The sequence below is a fragment of the Microcaecilia unicolor genome, chromosome 13 (genome assembly GCF_901765095.1).
Source record: "Microcaecilia unicolor chromosome 13, aMicUni1.1, whole genome shotgun sequence".
Taxonomy (NCBI): Eukaryota; Metazoa; Chordata; class Amphibia; order Gymnophiona; family Siphonopidae; genus Microcaecilia; species Microcaecilia unicolor.
Window position 1 is genome coordinate 83,222,602 of NC_044043.1, and position 15,775 is coordinate 83,238,376.

A 15,775-nucleotide genomic window follows, 5' to 3' on the forward strand; every position below is an offset into this window, starting at 1 on the left:
GGCGCGCCTTCAGCCTTCCCTTCTGTCTCTCAAGCTCTGTGGTCCCACCCTTGTGGAAACAGGAAATGAGGGCGGGACCAGAGCTTGAGAGACGGGAAGGCTGAAGGCGCGCCGAGTCAGCACATTTTTCACTACTGCTGCTGCCGCTGACGCGGCCTTAACCCTGACCAGGTATGACTTTTAAATTTCGGAGGTGGGCCCTGGTGCTCAGAGGGCGGGGCGGGGGGGCTGGAACTGGCTGAGGTGACGGCTCTGCGTGCCCTCTCTGGCACGCGTGCCATAGGTTCGCCATCACTGCCTTAAGGGTTTATTTATGTATCAGATTTATATCCCACTGTCCAATACATCTAAGCAGGTTACAATTTACACTCAGAAAAGTTAAAACAAACTTTGGGGCCCTTTTACTAAAGGGTTGCCAGGGCATGAGCTGCTCCCAGCATTGAATAACTGAGTATCGGCGGTCACCTGAAAGTCAACCAGGCACCGGCTGATATTCAGACCTGTGCATAAATTAGGACAACCTTTTTGCTGTCCTAACTTTATGTGGTTACTTAGCTGATTAGCGAACTTTCATTGGCGGTTTAATGGAAACCACGGTGTACCGAGACGTGGTTTTTATTTCCGATTCGCAGCATTGATTTTGCTTGATGTTTTTGAGGAATACACATTTACACTCACTGTTGTGTATATCTTTCAAGAGTTCCTACTGTAATTGATCCCCCTGACTCTGAAACATGGTCCATGTGAGTTTATTTATTAAAGGACTCTCGTCTGTTCCATTTTTGGAGGCCCCGGTCCACCCCTAACCTAACCAGTTACGGGATGGCAGGTTAGCGGTAATATTCAAGAGCATTAATCGGGTCTCTCCACAGGGTTTAACCAGACAGGAGCCTTTCCTGCTCAGTTAATCCCTTTTATTTTATTTTTATTTATTTTATTTTTGTTACATTTGTACCCCGCGCTTTCCCACTCATGGCAGGCTCAATGCGGCAGGCAATGGAGGGTTAAGTGACTTGCCCGGAGTCACAAGGAGCTGCCTGTGCCTGAAGTGGGAATCGAACTCAGTTCCTCAGTTCCCCAGGACCAAAGTCCACCACCCAGTGGCGTTCCTGGGGGGGGGCGGTGGGTGCGGTCCGCCCCGGGTGCACGCCGCTGGGGGGGTGCCGCGTGCGCCTGTCCTCTGTTGTTCCATGCTTCTTCTCTGCCCCGGAACAGGTTACTTCCTGTTCCGGGGCAGAGAAGAAGCATGAAAGAACGGAGGACAGGCGTGCACCTGGCGGGGGGGTTCCTTCGCGGGGGTGTCCTTTCGCCGGGGGGGGGGGGGGGGTCCGCGCTGCATTGGGGGCGGGGCGCATCGGCGATCCGTCCCGGGTGCCAGCCCCCCCCCAGGAACGCCACTGCCACCACCCTAACCACTAGGCCACTCCTCCACTCGATTGAATATTGGAGTTGGATTTGTTTTTAATTTGAATAAACAAAGCTTCGCAACTCTCTCCCAGAGATACGTCTAGTTACCACAATAAATATGCATATAGGAGAGCTTTCCTTACTTTGGATCTCTTGCATCTTCAGTAGAGCACCCTTGAAAACCCAGAAGTTTAAGGGTGCCACCAGGAGAGGGTTGAGAAGACCTGGAATGGTACTACTACTACTACTTATCATTTCTATAGCTTTTGCTAAATAATACACATTAAAGGCCAAATTTTATATAGGGCGCCAAAAATTTGTCGCTAAAAAAAAATAAGCGCTAAACGCTATTCCATAAATAGCGCTCCAGTTTGGGCACTGTTTATAGAATAGCGCCTAGCACCAGGATCTGCGCCTAACTTTTAGGCATGAGGATTTACACTAACTGAAACCTGGTGTAAACTGCCGTGCCTAAATCAGGTGCAGATCAGGCAAATTCTCGGAACGCCTTTGACCCTCCCATGTCCAAACCCCCTTTTTAGATCCATGTACTAGAATTTATGCTTGCATCTTTACAGAATACACCTAGCGAGATGCAGGCATAAATTCTAATTGTAGCCAATTAGCATCGATAATTGATTAGCACCCAATTATCAGTGCTAATTGATTTGTTCAGTTTACTTGCACACATAAATTCGGCATGTGCCAGTGGCGTACCAAGGGGGGGGGGGCGGTAGGGGCGGTGCGCCCCGGGTGCACGCCACTGGGGGGGTGCCGTGGCACGCGCCTGCTGCGCGAGTTCGCTAACTTCTCTCGTTCGCTGCAGCTCCCTCTGCCCCGGAACAGGTTACTTCCTGTTCCGGGGCAGAGGGAGCTGCAGCGAACGAGCAAAGTTAGTAAACTCGCAGCAGGCGCGCGCTGCGGCATGCACCCGGGGGGGGGGCTCTTTTCCCGGGGGGGTGGGGTCCGCGCTGCATCGGGGGGGGGGGGGTGCTGCACCCGGGGGGCGGGGCGCCACCCCGGGTGTCCGCCCCCCTAGGAACGCCACTGGCATGTGCCCAAATTTCTGCATGCAGTTTTGAGTGCCATATATAGAATCTGGGGTTAAATGGAAAAATCATGCATTATATTAACTTAATGTACTTTATTTTAGATTACAGTACATTAAACAGACTTTTGTGTTCCACAAAACAGTTCTATGCAGCTTCCAGTAAGAGAACCGGAACAGTTTCCTGGGAAAAATAATAAGTACAATTACACAACACTCAATAGACTCAACAGCTTATATCTAAATACTTTTTAAAGAAAAACGCTTTCAAAGCCTTCCTGCATAATTCTGCAGAGGGAGAGAATTCCACACAATAGAAGCTTTGTAAGCAATACTTGATGAAAATACTCTCTTATAATGAAGACACTTAGGGTCAGGAAAATGCAGTGTGTTTTTTTTCTAGCAAAAAAGGTGCCGGTACTCAAATTCCAGGCCACCCTTCAGGAGTGGGGTGATCAATGAGGGACCCACCCCACAATAGCCAGGCCCCCCTGCAACCGGTCACAGAATCTATGACAAGACAGAATTGGTGTGTAGAGCCTGAGCGCTTTCATTAAAACTTAGGGACCAGGGGTCAATTTTAGCAGACAATGGAAAAGGTGCCAGTACTCAGTACCCCCAGGTACCCCCTCAAAAAAAAGCCCTAAGAAAATGCAATAGCATAACACTTTGCGGTGTTTTAACCTTATTACCTTTAGGTAGATATGTAAAATGTATCTTATAAGATGGAGCCCTTCCATAAATTATTCTAAATACCATTGTGCACAGTTTGAATTGGATTTGCACTTCTATCGGTAATCAATGAAAATCTTGAAGTAATGGAGTTACTTTAACATATCTATGGGCAGAATGAATCAGGCAGGTAGCTGTGTTCTGAATCGCCTGTGGGGTTTTTTCAAAAGAAAGTTATGACAACCGACCAAAATACGAAAGCGCAAAACCCCTGAGGGAAAAACTACACTGGCTCCCACTAAAGGAACGTATCACGTTCAAACTTTGCACCCTAGTCCATAGAATCATCCATGGTAACGCCCCAGCCTACATGTCAGACCTGATAGATCTACCACCCAGGAACGCAAAAAGATCCTCTCGCACATTCCTTAATCTTCATCCTCCCAAGTGCAAGGGTCTGAAATACAAATCAATGCATGCATCTACCTTTTCCTATACGAGCACGCAGCTCTGTAACGCGCTGCCACGTAACCTGAAAATGGTCTATGAATTGACCAGTTTCCGCAAACTACTGAAAACCTCTCTTCGGCAGGATATATCACAAAGATCAACATGTGTAACTGTATAATCTTAAAACTTCCAGACTGTCTACTAATGTCTTATAATGTCTTTCTGCTTTAACGCCTTCATGTACTTCACCACCATGTAACACAAAACCCTCTGTAAACCAAATGTATATTCACTGCTATTTCCAGTATCCATGACGAATTGTAAGCCACATTGAGCCTGCAAAGAGGTGGGATAATGTGGGATACAAATGCCATAAATAAATAAATAGCTGCGAAAGAAGTAAACTTTGCACTAGTAGTTGAAACAATGATGTATCTAACGTAATCACAAATTCTCCTCAGTTTTCTTAATTCCCTTGATAGCAGCACTTAAGCTGACCCATTGGGACTTAAGCACCCCCACAGCTGGGGGCAAGCAGGGTTGGACTCAAACTAAAGGACATACCAATTTTACTTCTAACTTCCAGGTACTGGGACTGAAGAACCAAGCTCCTGCAAAAAGGACAGGTTTATTCTGACCCCTAAATCCCATACTTCTCAAATTGGCTGGCTTAGGTGAGAAACTACCTGATATTTTGTCCTAAATTTTTAAGGCTTGTTGCTTAATCAATTTAATTAGCACTGGGAAACCTCTTTCTGTCTTTCTTGCTTTCTTTCTGTTCCTGCCAAGCTCTGATAAAGGGGAGGGGCATTTTTACATAGCTGAAACTGCTAGAATTATTGGCAATATCTAGATTTATTCAAAAAGAAAGTTATTAATATCTAGGGTAGTTTTAAAAGTTTAATAAACTGTAAGGTCCTTGATCAGACACTACCATTTGGGTCCATTAAGCTACAGAATTCCCTTGATAGCAGCACTTAAGCTGACCCATTGGGACTTATAATCCCACCCACCCTCCCCACAACCCACCCACACCAGGGTTTTCTACACCTTTATAGACAAACCAAATCCTCATTAACTTTACTCCTCAGTCATACACAGGCAGTCTTGCAGGCTATTACTCCAACATAGTACACCTGTTCATACCCATTTCAACCAATCAGGATGACTTTTATTCTCTGCAATAATTGTGCTGCTTTAGTTTCAAGGCAAATCATCTGGAAACTTAAAGCTTGTCCTATCTGTCTTCAGATATCTACTTTAAAACAAGAGCTCTATAAAGTAATGCAAGAATTAGATACAATTAAACCAACTTATAGGACTTTGCAGAATCATAACTTCTCACCACTGCCTCAGAGAATAAAACCACAAAGGAACAGATGGCTCACAGTAGGCTCAGGCAGAATTAGTCATGTGACACAGAAGCATCCACCCGCACAAGTGTTGCCACTACAAAATTCTTTTGCTCCACTACAGCACTGTGATGTTCCTGAAACTAAAATTGAAGCAGAAAAAGCAAGGAAGAGGCAACAAAAAGAAGAGAAGGTACCCAAAGAGAAAAGACACTCACAATTCACTAAACCCAAAACACATACTAGGAAATGTAGTTGGAAAGCAATGACCACAAATGCTCACAGTCTAAGCAATAAAATTCATGACCTTCAAGCCCTGATGTTGGAGACTGACTTGGACATAGTTGCAGTCACAGAGACATGGCTCCATGGTTCCCATGAATGGGATGTAAACATACCAGGCTATAACCTTTTTAGGAAGGATAGGGAGGGACGTAAAGGTGGAGGAGTAGCTCTGTATGTGAGAGATGATATCGCAGCAACTGAAATGACAGGGAAGTGGGGAAAGGAAGAAGCGATATGGATCACCTTAGAAAGAGAGGATAGAACCTTGGTCCACGTGGGTGTTGTCTATAGACCCCCGACACATTTGGAAGAACTAGATAAAGATCTGATCGCTGATATTCAAAAGTTGGGGAAGAAAAGAGAGGTGCTGTTGTTGGGAGATTTTAATCTGCCGGATGTAGATTGGAAGGTTCCGTCTGCAAAATCAGAAAGAAGTAGAGAGATTGTGGATGCTTTCCAAAGTGCTCAGCTCAGACAAATGGTGAACGAACCCACGAGGGAGGGAGCCACGTTGGATCTGGTGCTCACGAATGGGGATAGTGTGTCAAATGTCCAAGTGGCTGCACACCTGGGAAACAGTGACCATCAAACGGTTTGTTTTGATATAACGGCTCATGTGGATGGCAGCCACTCTAAACTCAAAGTCCTGGATTTCAAGCGAGCTGACTTTAACAAAATGGAAGAATACCTAAGGAAGGAGCTGAGGGGCTGGGAGGACATACGAGAAGTGGAAGGACAGTGGTCCAGGCTAAAAGAAGTAATAAACAGGGCCACAGACCTTTATGTAAGGAGGGTAAATAAAAGCAAGAGAAAAAGGAAACCAATATGGTTTTCAAAGCAAGTGGCTGAGAAAATAAAGGCTAAAGAGTTAGCGTTCCAGAAATACAAAAAATCTCAAGTAGAGGAACACGGGGAGGAATACCGGATGAAACTGAAAGAAGCCAAGAGAGAGGTACGTCTGGCGAAGGCGCAAGCGGAAGAACAAATGGCTAGAAATGTACGGAGGGGAGACAAAAACTTCTTCAGGTATATTAGTGAAAGGAGAAAGACTAAAAAGGGGATTGTAAGACTAAAAGATACAGCAAAACGCTATGTAGAAAATGATGAAGAAAAAGCCAATTTGCTAAATAGATACTTTTGTTCTGTTTTTACTGAAGAAAATCCTGGGGAAGGACCGAGAGGGACTGGCAAAAGTACACCTGAAAATGAACTGGATAAAGCACCGTTCACGGAAGAGAGTGTATATGAACAACTTGGAAAGCTAAATGTGGACAAAGCCATGGGGCCGGACGGGATCCACCCCAGAATACTGAGGGAACTCAGAGAGGTTCTGGCGGGTCCTCTTAAAGATTTGTTTAATAAATCCTTGGAGACGGGAGAGGTTCCGAGGGATTGGAGAACGGCGGAGGTGGTCCCTCTTCACAAAAGTGGGGATAGGGAAGAAGCTGGAAACTACAGGCCGGTAAGCCTCACTTCGGTTATTGGAAAAGTAATGGAAGCCATGCTGAAGGAAAGGATAGTGAATTTCCTGGAAGCCAATAAGTTGCAAGATCCCAGACAACATGGTTTCACCAAAGGGAAGTCGTGCCAAACGAATCTCATTGAATTCTTTGACTGGGTGACGGGAGAATTAAATCAAGGACGGGCTATGGACGTCATCTACTTAGATTTCAGCAAGGCTTTTGACACGGTTCCCCACAGGAGGCTCTTGAATAAACTAGAAGGGCTGAAGATAGGACCCGAAGTGGTAAACTGGATTAGGAACTGGTTGACAGGCAGACGCCAGAGGGTGGTGGTAAATGGAGTTCGCTCGGAGGAGGGAAAGGTGAGTAGTGGAGTGCCTCAGGGATCGGTGCTGGGGCCCATTCTGTTCAATATATTTGTGAGTGACATTGCCGAAGAGTTACAAGGTAAAGTTTGCCTTTTTGCGGATGACACCAAGATTTGCAACAGAGTGGACACCCCGGAGGGAGTGGAAAACATGAAAAAAGATCTGAAGAAGCTGGAAAAATGGTCTAACGTTTGGCAATTAAAATTCAATGCGAAGAAATGCAAAGTGATGCACTTAGGGAGTAGAAATCCAAGGGAGGCGTATGTGTTAGGTGGGGAGAGCCTGATAGACACGGGCGGGGAGAGGGATCTTGGGGTGATAGTATCTGAGGACCTGAAGGCGATGAAACAGTGCGACAAGGCGGTGGCCGTAGCGAGAAGGTTGCTAGGCTGTATAGAGAGAGGTGTGACCAGCAGAAAAAAGGAGGTTTTAATGCCCCTGTATAAGACGTTGGTGAGGCCCCACCTGGAGTATTGTGTTCAGTTTTGGAGGCCGTACCTTGCGAAGGATGTTAAAAAAATGGAAGCGGTGCAAAGAAAAGCTACGAGGATGGTATGGGAGTTGCGTTCCAAGACGTATGAAGAGAGGCTTGCTGACCTGAACATGTATACTCTGGAGGAAAGGAGGAACAGGGGTGATATGATACAGACGTTCAAATATTTGAAAGGTATTAATCCGCAAACGAATCTTTTCCGGAGATGGGAAGGCGGTAGAACGAGAGGACATGAAATGAGATTGAAGGGGGGCAGACTCAGGAAAGATGTCAGGAAGTATTTCTTCACGGAGAGGGTGGTGAACGCTTGGAATGCCCTCCCGCGGGAGGTGGTGGAGATGAAAACGGTAACGGAATTCAAGCATGCGTGGGACAGGCATAAAGGAATCCTGTGCAGAAGGAATGGATCCACAGAAGCTTAACTGAAATTGGGAGGCAGGGGGAAGAGGGGTTGGTGGTTGAGAGGCTAGGATGGGGGAGGGCAGACTTTTTATACGGGGTCTGTGCCGGAGCCGGTGATGGGAGGAGGGACTGGTGGTTGGGAGATGGGAAATACTGCTGCACAGATTTATACGGCTGTGCCCTGGAAAAGACAAGTACAAATCAGGATAAGGTATACACATATGAGTTTATCGTGGGCAGACTAGATGGACCGTGCAGGTCTTTTTCTGCCGTCATCTACTATGTTACTATGTTACTATGTTACTATGTTAATAATAATAAAAAAGACTTCTTTACCAGCGCATTTATTTCCAACTGTTCTGTCGGTGAACTATTTAAGTAGACTCCCAAAACCTTTATACTAGACTCAAATTTAAAACTGGGATTCCCTAGTTTAAGTATGTTGTCATTCCAGATGTTATCAGAGTGACCTATTAACAGAAATTTGGTTCTTTATTCAGCTTCAGAGCATGGTCCAACGTCCAATGTGCTATCAAATATAAGCATTCTAGTGGTTAGGGTGGTGGACTTTGGTCCTGGGGGAACTGAGTTCGATTCCCACTTCAGGCACAGGCAGCTCCTTGTGACTCTGGGCAAGTCACTTAACCCTCCATTGCCCCATGTAAGCCGCATTGAGCCTGCCATGAGTGGGAAAGCGCAGGGTACAAATGTAACAAAAATAAAATAGATACTATTGGAGATTCTACATGGAATGTGCTAGCAACATTCCATGTAGAAGCCTGCGCGGCCACATTGGTGACCTGCAAGGGCCGACTTCTACATGGAATTTTGCTAGTGGAATAGCAACATTCCATGTAGAATCTCAAATAGTAGCAACAGTGGAGGAGTGGCCTAGTGGTTAGGGTGGTGGACTTTGGTCCTGGGGAACTGAGGAACTGAGTTCGATTCCCACTTCAGGCACAGGCAGCTCCTTGTGACTCTGGGCAAGTCACTTAACCCTCCATTGCCCCATGGAAGCCGCATTGAGCCTGCCATGAGTGGGAAAGCGCGGGGTACAAATGTAACAAAACAATTGATACATCCTATGAAGGGAGTAATTGAAATATGGGAAACAAGATCATATCGTCTGCATAAATGAAAACTTTATAGTCATATTAATTCAATTATTTACTCGGAGGAAGCAAAAGGGCAGTAAACAGTGTTGGAGATAATGTTGACCCCTGAGGAATCGCACATTTCGCTCTCCAATCATTTGACAAGGAACCTCAAAATTGTACTTTTATAGGATCTGAGGGTCAAAAATCTTCCAAATCAATTAAGTACTTTTCTTATAATGCCTACTTAGTATTACCAACAACTTATCGTGAACTATCAAATTAAACACGCTAGACAGATTTAACTGCATATCAACAGCTCTGTGCCCTTTACTCAGTAAGGCTCTTCCCTTGGCTACCGGTGAACCCCAAAATGTCTCTGAGCTGTGTTTTTTATGAAAGCCAGATTGTGAGTAATGTAGCATAGCAAACTTCTCCAAATAAGTTGACAACGGATTGACAACCATGGTTTTGGTAAACAATGAACTGGAGGCCACTAGTCTGCAATTTGTGATGTCTTTTTGTTCTTCAGAATAATCATTAGGACAGTAGCTCCCCAAGGAGAAACGAGTAGTGAGCCAAACCTTTAATAGTTCCAAAAAGGACCTTGACAGTTGCGTAGCAAGGGGGGGGGGGCGGGAGGGGCGATCCGCCCCGGGTGTCAGCTCAGGGGAGGGGTGCTCCCTGCCAGCTCCCCCCCTCGGCGAATCGACACCTCCTCCCCCCCCAACCAGCTCCCGCACTCTACCTTTAAAAAGAATATCGGGAGGCGCTGCGCCCTGCACATAAAAGAAATGTGGACCGTCGGGTCTTCCCTCGCTGTCTGTCCCACCCTCCGCTGACGCAACTTCCTATTTCCGCAAGGGCGGGACAGACAGCAAGGGAAGACCCGACGGTCCACATTTCTTTTATGTGCAGGGCGCAGCGCCTCCCAATATTCTTTTTAAGGGTAGGGTGCGGGAGCTGGTTGGGGGGAGAGGGGTGTCATCATGCCACACCCGGGGGGGGGGGTGCAACGGCGAACCACCCCGCCCCGGGTGGCAGCCCCCCCCCCCCCCCGCTACGCCACTGGACCTTGGAACTGCTTTTGTCAAGTAAGGCGGACAAGCATCCAATACACAATAAGATATGTATCTTGTTTAGACAAACTGACAAGTTCTTCATCTTGAATGGGACAAAATTCAGACCACAACCTATCTATACAGGTGTGTTAGACTCATAAGAATGGTATAAAATATCGCAATTTTCTTCTCACATGACGGGAATACACAACTACAACTATCCTCAACTTTCCTTTGAAAATATGCTGCTAACTGTAATGCATGTTAATAATGAGATGCAAGGCATGCAAATTACCTCATTATTATGCAAATTGAATAGCATAGCTTGCATTAAATTATGCAAGTTGTGTTATTCATGAAAAAATAATGCCCAACTTAACGTTATTTTTCCTCCCACAGTGTAGTGCCATATTAAATGGGTCAGAGGTAAAGTACTGCCACACAGAACCAGGGGCGTATCTGCGTGGGGCCTCAGGGGCCTGGGCCCCCGCAGATTTTGCCCTGGACCCCCCTACCGCCATCAACCCTCCCCCGCTGCCGTTGCTTACTTTTGCTGGCGGGGGACCTCAACCCCCGCCAGCCGAGGTCCGCTTCCACCTGCCGCTGCCTTAAAAACTACATCTTCAGCCGGCGGGGGACCCCAAACCCCCGCCAGCCGCCCCGAGGTGTTTAAAGTTCATCTTCGGCCTCCGTGGCCGTGCTGCTGTTGATAGGAGCTGTTGAATCCACTTCGGAGTCTGACGTCGTTGTACGTGCTGCGACGTCAGACTCCGAAGTGGATTCAACAGCTCCTATCAACAGCAGCACGGCTACGGAGGCCGAAGATGAACTTTAAACACCTCGGGGCGGCTGGCGGGGGTTTGGGGTCCCCCGCCGGCTGAAGAAGTAGTTTTTAAGGCAGCGGCAGGTGGAAGCGGACCTCGGCTGGCGGGGGTTGGGGCCCCCTGCCAGCAAAGGTAAGCAACGGCAGCGAGGGAGGGTTGGCGGCGGGAGGGGGGTGGAGAGAGTCATTGGTGGCGGTGGGGGCTCTGACAATGGCAGGGGGGGGTCGGTGGCAGCGGGGGGGGGGGCTAAAATGTGCCCCCTCCCTCTGGCTCTGGCCCCCCCTACCGCCGGAGTCCAGATACGCCCCTGCACAGAACGTCCCCATACTTCTACATGAAAAGTATTTTATCTGCATGTACAGTCCACATATGTATTTAACATTTGGTTTTTGGGTTACCAAAAAAGTTTACAGCATGGCTAGAAGTAAAATCTTATTTTCCTCACCTTACTCATTCTGCTTTCAGGAACAGGCCTTTAAAACCACTTTGCAGGGAGTGCAGTTTATTTACATAATCTGAATACGGAATGGGAGGGTGGCGTGTACACTGAAAAAAAACTGCACGGGGGGGGGGGGGGGGAATCACTACTACAACACAGGTGGAGTGTTAGGCCATAAATATTTAAAAAAATATATACATAAGTTGAAAGACAACCTTGATTTCAGAAAATGGCGAAGACCATTCTGATCGGCCTAATTCATGTTAATTCCTTCAGTGACTTGTGCAACTCAAAACGGTGTATCAAAGAGAAATATTTTGGTAAAGTCCTCAAGAGTTTCAGAAGTATCTTAGGAAGAAGCACTCCAGCAAAGACCCCTCACCCACCTGATCACTCGACCTGTCAGTACAACCCCTGGTGTCTAGCAACGAGGGCAGGATGGATCCCCAATTTTTCCTACCAGGTTTAAAATAGCATCAGTTGACCCCAAGCAGTTGTCTTACGCTGCTTCTGCTAGGGTGTCAAGCCTGGCGTGGACGGACAGTGCCTAGGCTCTCAGGCAATAAGGGTCATGGGCCCCTAATCACCTATCAAAAATTATGAAATTAGATGGAGGTAGGAGAGAGTGGGCTCCTACTGCAGTGGGCCTCGGGTGCTGCCGTATTATCCGAATGGTGGTTCATTATAGAATTACCCCCTGAGCGCCCTTTGTAGACCAGTGGTGTAGCCACAGGTGGGCCTGGTTGGGCCGGGGCCCACCCATTTTAGGCTCAGGCCCACCCACAGTAGCACACATTTAGCGGTAGCTGTTGGAGACCCCCAAGCTCTGCTAGCTGAAGACTTCCCCCTGATGATAGCAAAAACACTGCTCTCCATGATACTGGCACCTGCACATGCTCAGTTTTCAGCGCATGCCTGCTGCAGACTGCCAAGGTGGAGAGAAGCATTTTCCCGCCAGCTGAGATATATATATTTTTTTTGGGGGGGGGGGGGGGGGAGAACACTCGGTGCCCACTCACTTCTTGCCTAGGCCCACCCAAAATCTGCTGTCTGGTTACGTCCCTGTTGCAGACTAGTACTGGTCGCCGCATCTCAAGAAAGATATAGTAGAATTGGAAAAGGTGCAGCGAAGGGCGACTAAAATGATAGCAGGGATGGGACGACTTCCCTATGAAGAAAGACTAAGGAGGCTAGGGCTATACAGCTTGGAGAAGAGACGGCTGAGGGGAGACATGATAGAGGTATATAAAATAATGAGTGGAGTGGAACAGGTGGATGTGAAGCGTCTGTTCACGCTTTCCAAATATACTAGGACTAGGGGGCATGCAATGAAACTACAGTATAGTAAATTTAAAACAAATCGGAGAAAATTTTTCTTCACCCAACGTGTAATTAAACTCTGGAATTCGTTGCCGGAGAAAGTGGTGAAGGCGGTTAGCTTAGCAGAGTTTAAAAAGGGGTTGGACGGTTTCCTAAAGGACAAGTCCATAAACCGCAACTAAACGGACTTGAAAAAATCCAAAATTCCAGGAATAACATGTATAGAATGTTTGTACGTTTGGGAAGCTTGTCAGGTGCCCTTGGCCTGGATTGGCCGCTGTCGTGGACAGGATGCTGGGCTCGATGGATCCTTGGTCTTTTCCCAGTATGGCATTACTTATGTACTTATGTACTTATGAGGGCTAACACTGTTTAATGCACCACTTACTGAATCCGGCCCTAAGTGTAAACTCGTGTGCTCAAGTTTATAGACTTAGGAGGTGCCACTTATGCACACCTTATGGGGCCTTTTTACTTAAGGGTTGCGCTGTGGCAACCCAGAACTACCGCTGGCCCTACACGGCCGCAGTTCTGCCTTTAGCGTGCACCATTTCCGGTGCTACGGAAAAGAGTCCCGTATTTTCCAGCACCACGCTGACCTGGCGGTAATCGGTGCTGCCGGTTACCACAGGAGCCTTTACCTTCATCTCAATGAGTGGCGGTAAGTGCTGCCCCGATCCTGCATGGCCACGCGGTAAGAATGATTTTATCGCATGGCCATGTCTTTTTTAGGGGCTTTTTACCCAATGCAGTAAAAAGGGCCCTGGCGCACGGCAAAAATGGATCCCTCTGCTACCGCAGAGCACTTTTCACCGCAGCGTGGTAAAAGGACCCCTTAAAGAATAGTGCTTAGTTGTTTTGTTACCACTTAGATGTATAGGTGCTAATATTTTATGTATGTACACAACCCCTAGTTATAAAACTGCCCTACATTTGTGTTTGTGTCAAAAAAAACCTGCAGCAGTTGCTGGTAAAATGTATCTGCTGGAGAGCTGGTGTATTTTGAAAAATATGAGTGCACTTTGAAACTCTACCTGTACTCTGCCAAAAGTCCTTACCTGAATAAGCTTTACACTCAGGTGACGTAAAAGTGGGAGTGAATATTCTTCATGTCTGCTTAATTCACGTATATCCTCTGGGGTAGTTTTACCCACACAGGGCTAGATTCTATATATGGAGCCTTAAAAATCAGTGCCAAAAAAAATACTCCTAAGCGTATTCTGTAAACTACACCTAAAATTAGGCACGGTTTACAGAATATATCTAGTGCCCTCAGAGAGACTGGGCTGGGCCCGGCCCGCCCCCGCCGCCCCCTCTTCCCGAGGTTGTCATCGTCGCCGCCCCCCTCCGTCCACCACCGAGCCGGGCCCCCCTGAATTCAAATCATAGCGCCTCACCTTGACCTCGCTCCGTGTGAAAGAAGCGCAGCAGCGGCAGTCTGCAGATCACCTCCCTTTGGGCCTTCCCTCCCTGTGTCCTGCCCTCACACAAGTTACGTCAGACAAGGGCGTGACACAGGGAGGGAAGGCCCGAAGGGGGGGGCGATCTGCAGACTGCCGCTGCTGCCCTTCTTTCACAAGGAACGAGGTCGAGGTGAGGCGCTATGATTTGAATTCAGGGGGGCCTGGCCCGGTGGTGGTGCCCTTCTTCCTCAGATCGGAAATAAGCAAATGTGCTAGCTGACAGTGTATATAAGTGAAAACATTCAAGCATTACTATGACAGTCTGACACGGTGGGAGGATGGGGGTGGGTAGGAGGTATGCATGGGGACATCAAAGCATATCATTGATATTCTAACAGGATGGGTGTGGATAGGTGAGGGGTGGGGTGATCAACAGAGACATACAGCTTTATGGTTTATAATGGGCTAGGAACCCCAGATCCTTGTTAAGTCCTTTCTGTTGGGTGTTAAAATATTCAATCATTCTGACTTCAAAGGTCTTACGTTCTTGTATGGTTTTAAAGTTACCTTTCAGGATTCTCACTGTGAAGTCACTGGTACACGGCTACCACACTCCTCTACTTAATATAAAAGCGGAAACTTTAAGGGAAAAAATATTTTAGACACCAGCTGGAGTAGCAGCGATCGTGTTTTGCACAAACAAGCAAATTTACGAAGAGCAAAATGTTTCCACCCTACCTGAGCGGCATATCTTCTCCACCCATCTTTCTGTGTCCCCCAGCATAAAACGGCTCTGGATTAGCAGGAGTCTCTTAACCCCTATCACCTATGTTCGTATTTTGCAGGAACAGGAAGAAGAAGTTCGTCTGTCTACTTTGCCAGCTTGGCGGCGAGAAATCCTGAGAAAGAAAATGGAGGAAGAAAGGTAGAAAAGCAACGGCTAGATTTGGCAAAAAAAAAAAAAAAAATTCTTACCTGGTCGCAATCAAATTTACTATAATTATTTTTTTCTTCTTTTTCTTTCTCATTGCTGTTACAGAGAGCAAAAACAGTGAGTAACACAACTATAAAAACGGTTTCCAAATTCTGATGCAGGATGAACTGTAAGAGGGAGTAGTTAAGAACTTTCTTCAGTTCTGGAATCGATGCAGTTTTCGTGGTATCCTTGGTGTTCGTTTTTATTTATAAACCCAATGTACTCCGATTATGAATATACAAAATCCTTTAATTGTGACCACAAATACATGTATCAAACTTCATCACAAATTTTGTAAAGCTCATACGACTCTACCCGGTGCACCCTCACGCATACCATCTCTCCTTCAACAGACATTCAGCTCAGTGGTGTACCAAGGGGAGGGGGGGCGCCACGCACCGGTCAGCGTCGTTCGTTTCCATGCTCCCTCTGCCCCAGAACAGGAAGTAACCTATTTCGGGGCAGAGGGAGCATGGAAACGAACGACGCTGACTGGCGCGCGGCACCCCCCCCCCCCCAGCGGCGTGCACCCGGAGGGGGTTCTTTTGCTGGGGTGGGGGTGTCCTTTCCCTGGGGGGGGGGGGGTCGCGCTGCACCTGGGGGGCAGGGTGCATCAGCGATCCGCCCCGGGTGTCAGCCCCTCTAGGAACGCCACTGATTCAGCTTTAACAACAATGCAAATGTTCAGCTATACATAATCACCAACTGCATTGCCCGA

At 47.3% G+C, this 15,775-nt stretch overlaps 1 protein-coding gene across 2 annotated transcripts in view; it reads left to right on the forward strand.

Moving 5' to 3' along the window:
- ESPN (espin) overlaps positions 1 to 15,775 on the forward strand; it is a 163,526-nt gene that overhangs the window by 145,557 nt on the left and 2,194 nt on the right. For both annotated transcript variants that reach the window (XM_030186135.1, XM_030186136.1), the window contains 2 exons: positions 14,927 to 15,006; positions 15,121 to 15,132. In XM_030186135.1, the coding sequence (XP_030041995.1) occupies positions 14,927 to 15,006; positions 15,121 to 15,132 (92 nt within the window). The remainder of the gene's footprint in view (positions 1 to 14,926; positions 15,007 to 15,120; positions 15,133 to 15,775) is intronic.